Here is a 16,688-nt window from a genome sequence, read left to right on the forward strand (position 1 = left end):
TATTGGAACACTGCTATCATGTCACCCCTCACCCTTCTCTTCGTTAAACTACACATACCCAATTCCAGCAACCGTTCCTTATATGTTTTAGCCTCCAGTCCCCCAATCATCTTTGTTGCTCTTCTCTGTACCCTTTCTAGAGTCTCTTTTTCTAGAGTCTTTTTTACATCGTGGTGACCAAAACTGGATGCAGTATTTCAGGTGTGGCCTTACCAAAGCATTGTAAATTGGTATTAGTACTTCACTTGATCTTGATTCTATCCCTCTGTTAATGCAGCCTAGCACTGTGTTGGCTTTTTTGGCAGCTGCAGCACACTGCTGGCTCATATTGAAGTGATTGGCTACTAAGACTCCGAGATCCCTCTCACAGTTACTACTATTGAGCAAGGTACCACCTATGCTGTACCTGTGCATTTGATTTTTCCTGCCTAAATGTAGAACCTTACTTTTTTCACCATTGAATTTCATTTTGTTAGATAGCGCCCAGTGTTCAAGTCTGTCCAGATCCTCCTGTATTTTAAGCCTATCTTCTGGAGTATTGGCTATTCCTGCCAGCTTGGTGTCGTCTGCAAATTTGATGAGTTCTCCATCTATCCCCTCATCCAAATCGTTAATGAAGGTATTGAGGAGCACTGGGCCCAGAACAGAACCCTGGGGCACCCCACTACACACTTCCCTCCATGTAGATGCGGTTCCATTGAGGACCACACGCTGAGTACGGCCTGTCAGCCAGCTACGAATCCATCTGGTGGTGATGCTATCTAACCCACATTTTTCTATCTTATCAAGTAGTAGGTTGTGATCTACTTTATCAAATGCCTTACTGAAGTCCAAGTAAATTGTATCTACAGCATTCCTCTGGTCCACTAATTTTGTCACTTGGTCCAAGAATGTAATAAGATTTGTCTGGCATGATCTGTTTTTGACAAACCCATGTTGACTTTTAGTGATGACTTTATTCGCATCAAGGTGTTCGCTGATTTGTTGTTTGATTATCTTTTCCAGAATCTTCCCAGGTATTGAGGTTAGGCTGATCGGTCTGTAGTTTCCTGGATCTATGTTTTTCCCTTTTTTGAAGATGGGAACTACATCAGCTCTCTTCCAGTCCTCTGGTAGTTCCCCAGTGCTCCAGGATCTATGAAAAATATAGTTCAGTGGTTCTGAGATCACGTCTGCCAGTTTCTTGAGAACTTTGGGGTGTAATCCATCTGGTCCTGGTGATTTGAACTCATCTAGGCTGGACAGGTGTTCACTTACCATTTTCTTGCCTGTCTTAACTTGCGTTTCTATTGCTTTTTATTGCACTGGTTTTGGTAGGTTGGACTGTTTTTTCCCTTTGTGTAAAGACAGATGCAAAAAACGAGTTAAAATAGTTCTGCTTTCTCCCTATTGCTTGTCACCTTCTTGCCACTTTCCCCCACTAATGGACCAATCATTTCCTTAACTTTTTTCTTGTTTTTTATATGTTGAAAGCTTTTTTTTTTGTTATTTTTTACTTTGGTCTCAAGCCTTAGTTCATTTTAAGCCTTAGCTTTCCTCACTTCATCTTTGCAGGCTCGGGCTGTTTGCTGATATTCTGCCTTAGTTATGTGCCCCTCTTTCCAATTCTTATACTTGTCCTTTTTATCTTTCAATTTATTAGAGAGTTCTTTACGCAGCCATGCTGGTTTCTTTTGAGAGCTGTTATTTTTCTTCTTTGTTGGTATAATAAAGTTGGACTATAAATAAATATCACTGGACAGTTTCACAGAATACTGTAACGTCAAACAAGACTAATAATTCTCTTATAAATACTAACTCCAGGAGCAATGTTAAAGAAAATAGTATCATTTGCAAAGAAAGTTTCCAGCAGTTGTATTTTTCAGATAGCTCTTAGGAAGGATAATTTTTGACAAAATATGCAGGACCTAAATGTTCAAAACCTTTAATGAATTAAAAAAAAATACACACACACACACATCACATAGTTGAAAAATCTACCAAATTTCAGAACCAAAGGATTCTTATCTGGAATACAGTGCAATTCCTTCCCACTTCACCAACACACTTTTCTTTGTAATGCAAACTCTGATCACTTTGGTTCAGATACTTACAAGTATTGGCAAGATTGAACTTCTAACATATTTTGGCTGTCATTTCAAAACACAGATTGACAAATAAACTTTACAAATAAAATATCTGGTTTCATGATTACATATTTACAGTGGCAATTGTCCATTTTCTTAATTACATCTGGTAGTAAGATATTCTAGAAAGGTAGTTATTTCCCCTTGTGGAACCTCAAAACTAAACTTAGAGGATATAGTGGCTTTCAACTTGCATGTAAACGTTACAGAGGCATAGTCAGATAATACCATTTAAACTGGATCATATAAAGAAGTGAATTAATACACTTTAAAGAAAAAGTGGAAAATGAGAAGCCAGTTTACTATTCAATAATACCACAGATTTTAATGTAACCTGTTCAGAATAAATCATGTATTCTTGAAGCCTTTTCTTTAAACTGCCACTTTGTTTAAGGAAAAACAAACAAAAAGCTGATTAAGAATTAAAATGCTTTCCAAATAAATTTGATGCTGAGGTGAGCAAATTCAAAAATTCACTTTGGAAGTAATCCACAAACATTCAGAGATTCCAATAACCTAGTCAAACCAGAGTAGGAAACAAAACTTTATCCTCGCCCACCTATATAAGCCTCTGAACTCTCTACCTACTCACTTCCTTTTTAAAGAGCAGAGGTCTCCAAACTTGGCAACTTTAAGACTTGTAGAGCATGGCTGGCTGAGGAATTCTGGGAGTTGAAGTCCACAAGTTTTAAAGTTGCCAGGAGTATGGAGACTCCTGAGCTAGAGGAGAAACTCTTCTGGAATTATTGGTATCCTTCTCCCTTGCATTAACATGCTGTATGGGTGTATTTTGAGAACAGAAGAGATTCTCAAAACTCTTCCGTTTCCTAAATAAGACAACAATTCTAGAAGTTAGAAAACTAGCCTTCCCTTTTTGGCAGGATTTTTCCAGTACCCGAATTTAGTTCCTACTTCAAACAGAAAATCTCTACCAGTGATGGCAAACCTTTTAGAGACCGAGTGTCCAAACTGCAAACCAAAACCCACTTATGTATCTTCGGGTGCCGTGTGGGCATGGCCCATTGGGTGGGCGTGGCTGTGGTGGTAAAGACAGACTGGGTGGGACTAAAAAGTTCAATCAATCAATTCCAAGTTTGCGAGATCTTTTTTTTCCTGCGAGAAGCTGAAATTGATTGATTGAACCTTTTTTTTTTGCACATGGTGGCGGAGGCCTAAAGTGAAAAGGTTTTATAAAACCCAGCTGAAGGCCTAGGACTGGGGCGACGGTGCGCGTGCCCACAGAGAGGGCTTTGCGTGCCACCTGTGCCATAGGTTCGCCACCACAGATCTATACAGACATCTCAGATGTAATGTACCCAGGAAGGCAAAAGAGCCTAGGATTCTGCAAAGTGACTGTACCAGGCAAAGTCACCTTCCCCAAACAAATTATCACTTTTGTTGTCTCATTCACCACGAACTGGTTAGTTTAAGAAGAGATTCTAAGTCTTCCCCCAATATTATTGTCGGCAAATCTCCTAACCCATAGCTGCATCCCTGGAGGGTTTTGTATTCCCATCTCCCAAACAGCTATATTCAGTGGAGGAGGTCAGAAAGTAAAGTTAGAAAAGGATCCAGTTTGGAAAAAAAATGCTGTTTTGGGACAAAACCTGGAAGAGATTCTTCAGCTTATCTAAAACTCATAGGGAAACTAGTGACCCTGCAGATGTTTTGGGCTCTCAGTTCTCATCATGCAACAGAAAGCATGATTAAAGACAATGGGAAATCTGGAGCTCCCCAACTTCCTTTCCTTGATCTAAAACATAAACCTTCTGACTAGACTGGAAGCTGAACAAGTGCCTAAACAAAAACAAAAGTGCCTAAAATTGAATGATAACGCACCATGAGCTCACTTTTGTTGTCGGAGCCACAGGAATGGAGTATTTCTCGAGTGTTTAGTAAAGGATACAGACTAGCAACACTAGTTAGATTATTGCTGATGCTTGCTTTCACGAAGCATTAAATAAGTTCAAAACTTTTTCTCTTTAATATTCATTGTTTGCTGGAGATATTAAAGAGGACACTACAAGGCTCAGATTCCTTTCAGCTGTACATTGCACTTTAAATTTTGAAACTTAACACCCGTTCATTAGGTCAGTGGTGACATAGTATTGAGCTAACTATTGTGCTCACCCTGGAACTAGTTGAGTACACAGATATTTAACGCAGTGACATTAGCATTTTTCCTTATAAAGCAATCACAGATTGCAAGTTCTGCAAATTTGCAAAATCATGAACACAAAATGATCTCTTCAGAAATTCAGACAAGAAATCATTTACAAAGACTTTGACCAACACTATTAACTTTCCCCGTTCTTTTCATAGCAAGTCCCGTTTCTGCTCTGAAACCTATCAGATTCCCAGAGAATTTAACAAGTATCCCACAAAATGTCCTCTTCTTCATGGTATAGTATAATGAAGACACACTCATTGGCGAAATCATTAAGGACCCATCTAAAGCCATCCTGTCTACAGACCCAGTAGGCTATCTCTTGGAAAATGTAAATTTTGGCTGCATGTTTCCAAGAGAAATGACATAGGGAGCCATAAAACAAGTGAGCAGCTAACAAACTGTTGATTTTCAAGATGGTTTGCTCCGCACTTCAAGAAGCCAGGTGCTTAAGACATAAATCAACGTAATATTCCTGTGCTAGCCCTTTTACAGTAAGGTGGTCTGCAAAAGCCTCTTCTCTAAGACCTGGCCCTTATTCCTTTATACAACAATGGTTCTTTCATTCAGTCCCCTTAAAGGCAACAGCAGGATGAACGATACTTGGAGAAATACTATTCTACTATCCACCATGCCATACCAAGCAATTGTCTTTGGGTATGGGTAGAATTAAGATTTGCTTCAAGGCTTTGAAAATGGCAGCTGTTTCAAGGACTCGGAAGGACAGCCATTATGATTCGGCTTATTGTGCATGAAAAATCTGTGCTGAACGTTTTCCACCACAGAGTCAAACCCAGAAACCTCTCAGAAATAAATCAAGGTAACCTCTTGGCCACTTTTTATGGTGTGTTCATTCCTTCCCAAGGTACAAGGAGCTCATGCTGGTAATTCAAGACGAAAAATCCTAGCTTGAACTGATCCTTATTCTGCTTTCACCAAGACAGGTCAGATCCGGGTATTTAGTCACTGTGAGGTTTCTCGGGAACACCCTGTGGACAAAGTCAAAAGTTACTATACTTCTTTTTTAAAAGCTCCATTGAAATCTGCCTTCTTTAAAATTAGGGAAGCTGTGTAAGCTTAGATTTCAAAATGCTATCACTGAAATGCTAGAGAACAATCTGATTTGTCAGCTAGGAACACCTTTCAGGTAACTCCTTTCTCGAAACAAAGATAAGAATTTGGTAATCGTTGAAATATTAATTACCATTTAAAAACCAAGGAAGGGAGATCAGCAAGCCTGCAATTTAATGTTATAATCCGATGAAGCATCATTTTGCTTCCAGCCACTCCCCAATGATAATTACTACCCTGCTTGTTTCTGGAAACTGGATCAAAGGTCAAAATTGGGCACACTGCACATTTTTCAGTCACATCAGACTACAGGTCAAATAAGGCTTGGATCCCAGAATAAGCACGATTAAGGGGGGGATTTAGATCCTTTCTGCTTTGGACAGCATATTCTGCAGGATATGAAAATGCAACAAAGCTCTACAAGGCATGGGGTCAGCATATTTGAAGGACCACTTCTCCCCAGTTACATCTACCTGGCCAATTAGAGAGGGAAAGTAGGGTACGTTGTGGGTTGCATCTTTTAAGCAGTGTACCTGAAGGGATCTGGAGGAAGGGCCTTTTCTGTGATGGCTCCTTCCTTTTGGAAAATCATTACCCCAGAAATCAGGTGGGCTCTCTCCTTGCTACATTTTTTGGAAGATCCTGAAGATGTGATTCTGTCAAACTGGGGACCCCAGGCTGATTCAGAAACAATCAAGCGGGTTGTATGATTGTAGTTGCCATTGCCACGGGGGGGGGGGGGGGGAGGGGGAAGATTCTGGGGATTTTATATTGCTGATTTTTAATGCTGTACACGTTGCCCAGAGTCACTGTATGTGAGTTGGGTATTCATGTAAATCAACTTAATAAATAAAGTAAATGATACTCCTTTCTGCAGTGAGAAAAGCAGCCTTTTGTTACTTTAAACAAGATGATTAGAAACTGACGCAAACTAATATAAACTAAGGAAGAAGAAAAAGAATCAAGGAAAAAACGAAAACTGCAAGGAAAAAAAGTCGAAGAAAATAGCAAAGGAAAAAAAGGGCGGGGGGGGGGGGGGAAAGCAGCTTCTCATATTTTTCACAACTGCATTTATAAATACAGATGTTTTGACCTACCTGTCTAAAGTTATATATTATTCTTCTAACCTATCGTATTTAATTATCAAAACCATAAATCGCAAGTTTATTTCTTTCATTTTTTATGCAAAAAGTCCATAAGAGACTTCCAGTCACCAATAAATGTAGTAAGCCTAATATCTGGAAGCTGTTGAGAAGCTCGCCTACTTGATGGGTGAGAAGTTTAGGAAAAAACCTTTTTTTCCAACCTGTTTTTCAATGCATTTATCTAAAATCTCTTCATTGACAAGCCTGCTGGCAGAACTATCTTGAACCCCAGACAAGGATTCTCCGTTACTTCGCAAATTTGTTATTCTAAGTTGTAGATAGATAGAAGAACCAAGGCATTTAAAGAAGGTTGAGGCCATACATTCTTAGTAAAATCAATCAATCCTTACATTGAAGAAGCAAGTTTTCTGAGGCATTTCCTGAGACTGAATGCCACAGCTGTTTCAATATAAAAGTCACACTTAGCTACATTATTTTCTATCTTTTTATTGAAAAAACATACAGAAGGGCTTAGCAATAAACATCTGCAGACTCTCTAGGACGATATACGTTTACACGGATCTGTCATTATTAACAGGCATCATTACTTATTACATCCACAGGTAATAATTATGGTTTTATCAGCCAAAGAAGCACTTTTCACTTTAAAAATCCAGCATAATTACCATAGCAAGTTGTCGTCCTATGTTTCCTACAGTCACACCTCCTGAGAAAAATATACATGGTAGCCAAGAACGGATATAAAGGAAATCTGGAGATGTATACCTAAAGGAAAAGAGGGGGGGGGGGAAATGGAGGATTGTTTGGTTTTAGCATCAAAACTGGTCTGGACATTTCGCTCTGCTGGAAATAGGGACAGCATAAGGAACTCAGATTTTCATACCTTATTAGAAGTACCAAATATACGCATACAACTATATTTAAAATTGTTAATGCTAATGCTTTTATAGTTACACTTTTATGCCACTTTAAGTTGCCCAGATGCATTCTGGATAATGAGACAGGTGGCATATAAACTTAATAAATAAATACAAACACATTTATAGAGAATATTTTGAATGTATTCCTGTAAAGTCCAAGTAAATCGAACTGTTAAGAAAAATCATGATCCAGCTTTGTAAAAATAAGTCCATGGAAGTTACTAACTGCTTAGAAGTAATACAGGTCTCTTCTAACATATTCTTTGGCTTATATACACAAATAGAGAAGAGGAGAATAAGGGTCCCTCAATACTTTCTCATTCACTTGCTTATCTGCAACTTCACAGGGTTAAATCTTGGCAAATGCTCAAAAGAAGGGCTGGTTTTAGGCAAAGGCACAAAAGGGGAGAAAAAAAATACCCTCTTTGTGCCCAGTTCCAGTATTTGCTGTACATACTACCAAATCTAAAACTATTTGCCCATATTACACAGCTAAATTCTGATCTTGCACATAGAAACTAAGCTGTGTTATTAAATTAGGACTGACATTTCCTTCTTTGACAGAATATCCATCAATATTTGAAGAGCTAGTTTGGGGTAGTAATTAAGGTGCTGGATTAGAAATTTAGAGAGTCCATACGTTTTAGTTTACCCTGGGTAAACTTAGGGCTAGTAAATCTCTCTTTGGGCCACCCACCTCACAGGGATCCTCTTATAGAGAAAATAGGAGATAGCAATATTATACAGGCTGCCTTGAATTCTACAAAATAAATGCATATGATAAATCTAATAATCAATAAGGAACTACAGTACATTGAAATGAGTGCAGGCATAATTCGTGCCTTTAAAAAAAAAGGCTGAACAATTAGAAGTAAGAGAATGCAAGAGGTACTTACTGGTAAACTCCATTATAGACCAGAAACTGGGTAATCAGAGTAGCTACAAAAGCAATTGTAATCCCAAGACCAAGACCACTTCTCGAACGATCAAATGTCCACCAGAGGCCCAGCGACAAAGCTGCAAGGGTGAGGGAAAGCTGGATGTTGTTTGCAAAATCCAATTTCTAAGAAGCAAGTTAAGGAAATTTAATGGTCTGGCAAATTTCTTGCTCCATGCAGAAGTCTTAACATCTAGCCAAGTATTCCACCTTTTTATCCTTTTCACTTTTGATAGGCTGTTTACCTTTCCTACCATTATCATTATGTCTAATACATAACATGCACGTGCAGACATCAATTTACAGAAAGTACAAGAGGTAGGAATAGTATACTTGAGAGATGGTTTTCCTGCAAACCTTCGCAATTCCTAGTTTCAGCTGAATATCTCAACCTGCAGAGGGCAACCTTTTCTACGTTATTTTCTAAGCTCTCTTTAAAGAGAAATTAAATTTCATGAAATAAAACTTAAAGCCATATCCTGAGGGAGAAGTTATACCACAGCAAAGAAAAATAAATTATTTTCACAATTAGGAAGACTGAACTACCACGTTTATCTTAAAACAATGTCTTATATCAGGGGTGTCAAACTCAATTTCATTGAGGGCCTCATCAGCATTGCGGTTACCCTCAGGGGGCCGGGTGGGCGTGGCCTGGGTGGGCATGGCTAGAGTGCATATGGCCTACTGGGTGGGCATGGCCAGCTCTACATCATTCGCATCAAGGGTGCCTATGGGAGCCTGGGCAGGAGTGGGACAGATCTGAGGGTCTCTGGGCCAGGGCCAAGGCAGTGGGGGCCGTTCCCTCACTGTTTCCAGATGGCTTCGCAGGCCACATGAAGCCACTTCACGGGCCACATCCGGCCCCCGGGCCTTGTGTTTCACATGTCTGTCTTATATGAATGCCGCCGGAGGACAATGGATTGTTAAATCTTTTTAAAAGAATTATAGGCTTACTGTTTATTATAAGTGTGAAAGAAAAAAAAAACCTTATGCTCACAATTTGCTACATTTCCAAAAAAAATTTCCTTGATAATACCTAAGCAATAGCCTATGCTCTGCAAGTGAAGAGATTACGATGGGAGCATCTCACTTTGCTATTTAGGTTTGTTGGTATGAATAGTGTAAATATTAGATATAAGTGTGGCTAAGTCTTTGGAAGCCAGAAAGGGAATATAAAAATCCTTCAGATCATAAATCAGCATCTTTGCCAAAAATAGAACAGAATCAAGCAAGCCCTCATGCCATGTGAATAAGGCACCAGGCTAGAAACCAGGAGATTGTGAATTCTAGTCCCACCTAGGCCCTGAAAGCTGGCTGAATGACTTTAGGTCAATCACCAGGAGACAATGAGTTCTAGTCCTGCCTTAGACTAACCAGTTGGTGACTTTGGGCCAGGCCCTCTCTCTCTCTCTCAGCCCAACTCGCCTCACAAGATGGCTGTTAGGAGAAAATAGGAGAAGGAAAGAGTCTGTATGTGCTGCCTTGAATTATTTATAAAAACAATAAAGGTGGAATATAAATAAATAAAGGCGGGGTTGTGTTTTTTTGCAAACTCCAGTAGCAAAATTCTTCAGGACAAAACTGAAAGAGAAATACATTTTAAGCAGAGACTTTAGAGCAAAGTTTTCCAACTTCAGGAACTTTTAAGATTTATGGGCTTCAACTTCCAAATTCTGGCTGGGGAATTCTGGGAAATCCAGACATTTTAAAAGTTTCCAAGGTTGAGAAACTCTACTTTAAAGTATAAGTAGCACAGGCACAGATTTGGGAAACATAATGACTCAAATCAATTAAAGCTGGTCCACTAATGATGGGGAAAAAATGCTAGGCAACATTAAGCCTTTTATTTTTTCCAAGGATACAGCACTTGCATGGTTAATGCCAACGAAGACAGCAATGCATCGCATTACGCTGGCCCATTCTCGTTTGAATTTGTGAGGTTCACCAAGATGGCTGTCAATGCAGGGATACAGCAGGCCAATAACAGCTGTAAAAGAAAAAAGAAATACGAGAGATGATTGTTCTGTTACCATGAAATTTCCTCTCCGCAGCAAACAACAAAGCCTATTTTCCATTTTCTGATTTTTATTGAAGATTATAGATAGACCTCAACATATGACCATTTGCTTAACAATTGTTTGAAGTTTATGAGTCCTTGCACTTATAACACTGGAGAATCCCTATGGTTACGTGATCAAAACTGGGCATTTGGAAACCAACATGTCTTTATGATAGTTGCAGCATCCCAGGGTCACATGACCACCATTTATGACTTTCCCTGGGGGGGGGGGGTTGAGGGGTTTTGACAATCAAGAGGGAAGTCAGATTAGTTTAATGACTATGTGACTCGCTTAACCACCCGCAGGAAGAAAAAAATGTAACAAGTTCAAGTCCCAAATGTGGTTGTAAGTTGAGGACTACATGTATATTTAAAAAACTTCATCAAACTGCCTCATCATAAGGTTTCAACAGTGGTTTTGAAAAATAACATTTATAGTGCTGGGCAGATTACTTAGAATATTCACTTCAGATTCCTAGAAGATAATGATTTCTTATGTCTAATATTTAGGTAAATAGTAGGTGAAAAAGGCTACAAAAAGTAGCATTTTTTGTATTTCTAGAAAATGCCCAAGTACAAATAATACTCTTAGAAACCTTAGCAGCTTTCAGGAATCTTTCTCCATACAATGCTTGCATTAAAAATGAACGACTGCTGAAGACTTTTAGCCACTAGTGAGAGGAACAGAAATTTTAGAACTTTGTAAATATTGTAATTATTGATATGGAGCCTTTAAGTAAGAATCCAGTATTTCTTCTAATTGTTTAATCCAGATGTCTCATATAAACTAAATACATTTTCTTCCACTTGAAGAAAATGCTTTTTTGCTGAAGGATTTGTGCAAATAGAATGCAAGATTTAACTTTTAATTATAGCATTTATATATTATTTCATCGATGGATTCATCAATTTAACAGGTATCTAATTATTTTTACAAATAATACTTGCTGTATTCAACAGTAACTTATAAGAAAGTCTCTGTAAGACTCAAAGTCTGTGATTTATTTATTTCTTTATTTATTTTATTACATTTATATACCGCCCTTTCCCGAAGGACTCAGGGCAGTTTACAGGGTGATTAAAAACAAAAATACAAAAGTTAAAAACAGATTTAAAAAAATTATATTCGTCCCTGCATAAGTAAAACCCCAGTTAAAATTAAAATTAAAACTAAAATTAAAATTCTCAGCCTGGGCCAGAGAGCTCGAAGAGATTTAAGATTTAAGCCACTGTAAAATATAGAAATGCATTTTTCCCCTATGGAAAAATCATACAACGTATTTTTCAGATCAGCAGAATGATTAAGTGACAATGGTCCTCTCTAATGACAACTATGTAAGTTCAATGAAACAATTATGTCCATGCTTTCTTTTGCCCGATTTATTTTACAGCTTGTGCTGTAGTGGTAAAAAAAAAAAACAACCAAAAAAACCCCACCAACCCACTTATTTTTGTGAAATAAAAGCTCGTTTCTTTTTCCTGTGTTGACCTGCAAAGATTTTAAGTCTGATACCATAAATGGCTCTGCAGCCAAAGCTATGCGCAATCTTCTGTCAACAACAGCTCTGTTAAATACAGTTATTTGGAACCCAATGCCTAAAAATACCTTTTGGAGTAATAATTCTCAAAAGGGACTAGCTTACCAAATCGAAAAGGAATTATAGTAGTTCAGCTTGAGCTTTTTACTTGTACTTTGCAATCTGAAAAGGTCATTTTCTATGAGCATCTTGCTAGGAACTGAAACCGCTCTTAAAATAGGCACTAAGCCAGTCTTGGTTCCTCTCTTCTGTCACAACATGTGACTTCCTTGTTTTTGATTGAGTATGTGGCATGTTCAGACTGAGAACCAATAGGAACTGGAGCACGCGACTCACCAGTTTCCACAGCGAGCCAATTATGTGTCCAAGAGTAGCGATGAATCATGCCAGCTCCTGGTTAAAAACTTGCCAAGCAATAACAGCTAAAGGAAACATTTCTGCTTGCAGGGTGAAAAATAATGGCAAACTCCCAAAGCCTTTGGAAGGAAGAAGGAAACACTGCACTGCTAAAGGTGTTAATTTTCTTACATCTAACCCCAGTGTTTTCCTTGTGAGGTTAAATATGGTCCTATCAAATAGCACCAATATATTTAAGCTCTGGGCACCTGTTCGGTTAAATAATAAGGAAAATAAGACCGCTTTTCAAGTAAATAAGCAAGAAAACAGCACGCACTACTCTGGGCAATGAACTAACATCCTTCATCCCAGCCTGGAGACACAACACTTTCTTTAAAACGATTCCCACTTACCTGCTGCTGTCCCACAGCACGGCGGCACCCACCAGGCAGAAGAGAAGATTGTGGAGATGACTTCCTCAGGGAACAGTGTGACATTCCTCTGAATCTGCAATAAGTTTAGCACCAGTGCAAGGAAAGTGCCCACTGCAAAAAGCACCAGGCTGCGCTGCAGTAAGTCTCTGCTTAAGTTCAGGCTGCTACCAGGGCCACTGCCTCTGTTTGGGCTGCTTGGGTGCCGGGCTGCATGGCCCACCAAGTTCAGAGGAGAACTAGAGACAGATGAGGTTAGCATTTCACCCACTCTGGCTGCCAGCCCTGATGAAGCTCCACCGAGGTGATCCTTGTATCTTCCCCTGGCTGTACAAGAGCAACTCCAGGTATGATTCTCAGGTTGAGGTACAGGTTTCTCCATCAGGTTCCTGAAAGAGACATGAAGGTCTTATAGAATCCACAATACCCCAAAAGCCCTCAATATGTTATGTGCTGTATGAAAATTTCTCCTCATGCCTCTCTAATTAACCCAAGGCCTGATAAAATTTCACTTTATAATGTGGAATTCAGTACCACTTTATAACGCCTTGGTAAGGCCACACTAGGGAATACTGAATCCAGTTTTGGTCGCCACAAGATGTTGAGACCCTAGAAAGAATGCAGAGAAGAGCAACAAAGATGATTAGGGGACTGGAGACTAAAACATATAAGGAACAGTTGCTGGAAGGAGAACTAATGTTGACATGATAGCAGTGTTACAATATTTGAGGGGCTTCTACAAAGATGAGGAGCTTCAAGCTATTCTCCAAAGTAGGACAAGAGGCAGCGGATGGAAACTAATCAAGGAGAGAAGCAACCTAGAACTAAGGAGAAATTTTCTGACAGTGAAAATAAGTAATCAGTGGAATGGCTTGCCTCCAAAATTTGTGGGTGCTCTATCACTGGATATTTTTAAGAGATTGGACAACCACCTGTCTGGAATGGTAAAGGTCTCCTGCTGGGGGTTGGACTAGACCAGGGGTGTCAAACTGCTGGCCCATGGGTCAGACGCATCATCCGGAAGCCGCACCCATCCCATTGCTGGCAATGGCAAAACCGGCCTGATACGTTGCATGATGTCACGTGACGTCGCGAGTTTGACATGTCTGGACTAGACTCCTTCCTGTTATTGTTATTTCTCTGACAGCATTAGTATAGGACCAAAGAAAATGATCTGAAATGTCAACTTGGATGCTATTTTAGAAATGACCTTAAGGAATTTTCTCCTTACCTTTAATGTAAAAAAGTCCTCTCCATCTCAAGTCTTGGCTTCCTAACCATATTATTTTAAGAATTAGGGATGTGAAGTATCTTAAAGTGAAAGTGAGGCAGTAATTCTGTGTCTTATTAACAGGCCACAGAACTAGAAGCCCATTAAAACTGATACTTAGCCAAGCATATTTATGAAGTCACTTGACTTCCTTATCACACAAAGCTGTTGCCAAAAGAAACCTGCTTTGAACTTCTGGAAAAGCGACAAGATAAAATCATGATTAGTTTAAATATTTACACTGTTTCAAGGAATATAATTCCACACAGATTCTACAGAAGATTTTATCTAGAATTCCAAATACAAATATCAGCATAAAATATAAAGTATATAATTTTATATATCATGATGTCAAAGCAGTAAGAATTTTCTAAGAATAAAACACTGTGCTTTAAACTTTAACTGCCAACAAGTTGGTGACTACATACGCAGATCTTTTCCCAACCTGGTCCCTCAGGTCTTCCAAACTTGCACTCATCCGACTTGTTACTAATTGCCCTCTTCTCTTTCCTTACACCTTTCCCAGCATTTAGACTTTTGAGTGCACTGGATCTTCACATTATGTGTCCAAAGTACGATAATTTGACCCTTGCCATTGAGAATTCTGGACAATTTGTTCTACAGGCAACATTTTCTTGGCTGCCCATAGTTACCTCAACAATCTTCTCCAATACGGAAATTCAAAACTGCCTATATTCTTTCTGACCTGCTTCTTCAGAATTCAATTTCTGTGAAGTCCCTGAACAATTCCGATTTTTATATGTATAGATCAGGGGTCTCCAAATTTGGCAACTTTTAACTATTGTGGGTTTCAGCTCCCAGAATTCCTCAGCCAGGAATGCTGGCTGGGGAATTGTGGGAGTTGAAGTCCACAACTCTTAAAGTTGCCAAGGATTGGACACTCTGGTATACAACCTTCAAGCTTTACTAAGTATGAAATGTAGCATTACATTGACTCAATACCAATGACATGGCAATGACAAAAGGGTTGGAAGAGACCTTGGAGGTCTTCTAGTCCAACCTCCTGTTGAAGCAGGAGACTCTGTACCATTCTGGACAAATGGTTGTGCAGTTTCTTTTTGCAAGCCTCAGCTTTCAAACAGCTAGAGCCTATAATCTAAAAGTTCTCATTTCTTGTAGGTTATTGAACTGCCCTTTTTTCCCCTTTTCAAAATAGGGCAAACTGTAATAAGATGCCAGACTAGTTTTGCATATTTGGTGGTACAAGAATGCTAATATTGTAGGGAAAAGGCTGCCTCTTGGGAAATCTTAGTGAAGGCCACTGTATATGGGCAAAGAATCCCTTCTGCTGGAGGGATAGAACCACCAGATATATCCAACTACCATATTCTCCTGTCAGATAAGAGGGAGGCGTAAAACAAACAAGGTCTGCCTCCAACTCAGACTAGCTGTGCTTCCTCAAAACTTCATCAGCCTAACCATGTGACTTCAAACTTTGGAAAAAGCTAAGCAGCTTCTTCATAGATAGTTGGATGGGAGGCCACCAGCAGAAACTAAGGCCATAGGCCAGCTTGGCAAACATAATTCTGGAAAGCAATGGCAAAACATTTGCATATTGTTGGCAGAAAAATGACACCAAGTCACAAGGAATGACTCAAGGGACTGGTTATGTTTCCATTTTAGGTGCAACTGAGACTTCCAACCTTCTGAATTGGCCTCTTCTCCCTCCAGCATTTAACTGTAAAGATTTGAAGGAAGCTTAAAGCTTCTACTGTCATTTCTCTTGGTCCTGAGGCTCCTAGCCCTGCAACTGCTGCTTGCAAGCAATCATTAGAGAATAAGCCTGGATGCTAACCATGCATGTGTTACACATGGAGCACTTAACCCTGCCACCTACTTATTGCAGTAAGGGGAGGGGATTTAAATGCAAAATTTTTTTTACAAAGAACCACTAAGTGAACCCAACCTAAAGGTCCATCTCTCTATTCCTCAGCAAAGACCAACTGGATTTTCTTACAAATTAAGATTCCTCCAACCAGGTCTGTCAGAAAAATAACATCCCTGCTCTGGAAAGGGGTGGGGGGGTTGTGCATCCTGTGGGCGCCCAGTTGGAGGAAGCGTATTTGCAGCAAAAGGCTAGAAAAGCCAGAGCTGCCCCCCCCCACAAGAGATTCGGGGGAGAGGGGCTCTAACACCCACCAGGTAGGGCGCGGGAACCACCGACTTTCCCCCCTCCGCCCGGTACCCGCAGGTAGACTGCCCCCAACGATGGAGTCTCGGGCGACCGCTACCTGCCCGTCTTCCACGAAACCGCTACCGTTGAAAGGGGGAGGACAGAGAAGCGTCCCTTTCACTCTTCTCCGCCTCCGCCCCCACCCCGACACCCTCCCCCTCCCCTGGTCCTACCTGCTAAGACTCGGGCAGCAGCGTCCCACTCACTCGTCCCCTCACGCACACGCGCCCGGCCGGCTTATAAAGGCGCGAGCGCCGCGGCGCGAGCCACTTCGGGCGGCGCGCCTCCGCCCCTACCAGTGGGGCGCCGCTGCTGAGGCTGACGCGGCGGAGAGGGCGGGGACGGAGGCGGGGCTGCCGAGCAGTCCCTGGAACGGCATTGCAGTCTGGTGAGGCCAGCCAGCCAATCGGAGCCAGGCGGGCCATATGACGTGAGGGACACACCACCCGCTCTTCCCTCAACTGACAGGGCGGGAAGGAGAGAGAGAGCCAGCAAGCAAGGGGAGGGGGAAGGCGCGTGGCAGGAGGGAACGT

At 40.4% G+C, this 16,688-nt stretch overlaps 1 protein-coding gene across 1 annotated transcript; it reads right to left on the reverse strand.

Annotated features, from left to right (window-relative positions):
- Positions 1-1,908: 1,908 nt before the first annotated feature.
- Positions 1,909-16,446, reverse strand: INSIG1 (insulin induced gene 1). Its single transcript, XM_083377024.1, has 6 exons — positions 16,329-16,446; positions 12,674-13,080; positions 10,190-10,314; positions 8,287-8,453; positions 7,136-7,235; positions 1,909-5,282 (listed from the first exon to the last, which is right to left on the reverse strand). Exons 2-6 carry the CDS (start codon positions 13,071-13,073, stop codon positions 5,253-5,255), a joined length of 822 nt encoding a protein of 273 aa, XP_083233150.1. The 5' UTR covers positions 13,074-13,080; positions 16,329-16,446; the 3' UTR covers positions 1,909-5,252.
- Positions 16,447-16,688: the final 242 nt, after the last annotated feature.

The sequence above is a fragment of the Vipera ursinii genome (genome assembly GCF_947247035.1).
Source record: "Vipera ursinii genome assembly, chromosome: Z".
Lineage (NCBI taxonomy): Eukaryota > Metazoa > Chordata > Lepidosauria > Squamata > Viperidae > Vipera > Vipera ursinii.

Coding starts and splice junctions, on each gene's coding strand:
- INSIG1 (XM_083377024.1), bottom strand. CDS start 13,073: ATGGAGAAACCTGTACCTCAACCTGAGAATCATACCTGGAGTTGCTCT. Junction 8,454..10,189: donor GCATTAACCATGCAAGTGCT/GTATCCTTGGAA, acceptor CTTGCTTCTTAG/AAATTGGATTTTGCAAACAA. Junction 5,283..7,135: donor TAGGACGACAACTTGCTATG/GTAATTATGCTG, acceptor CTTTGTCCACAG/GGTGTTCCCGAGAAACCTCA.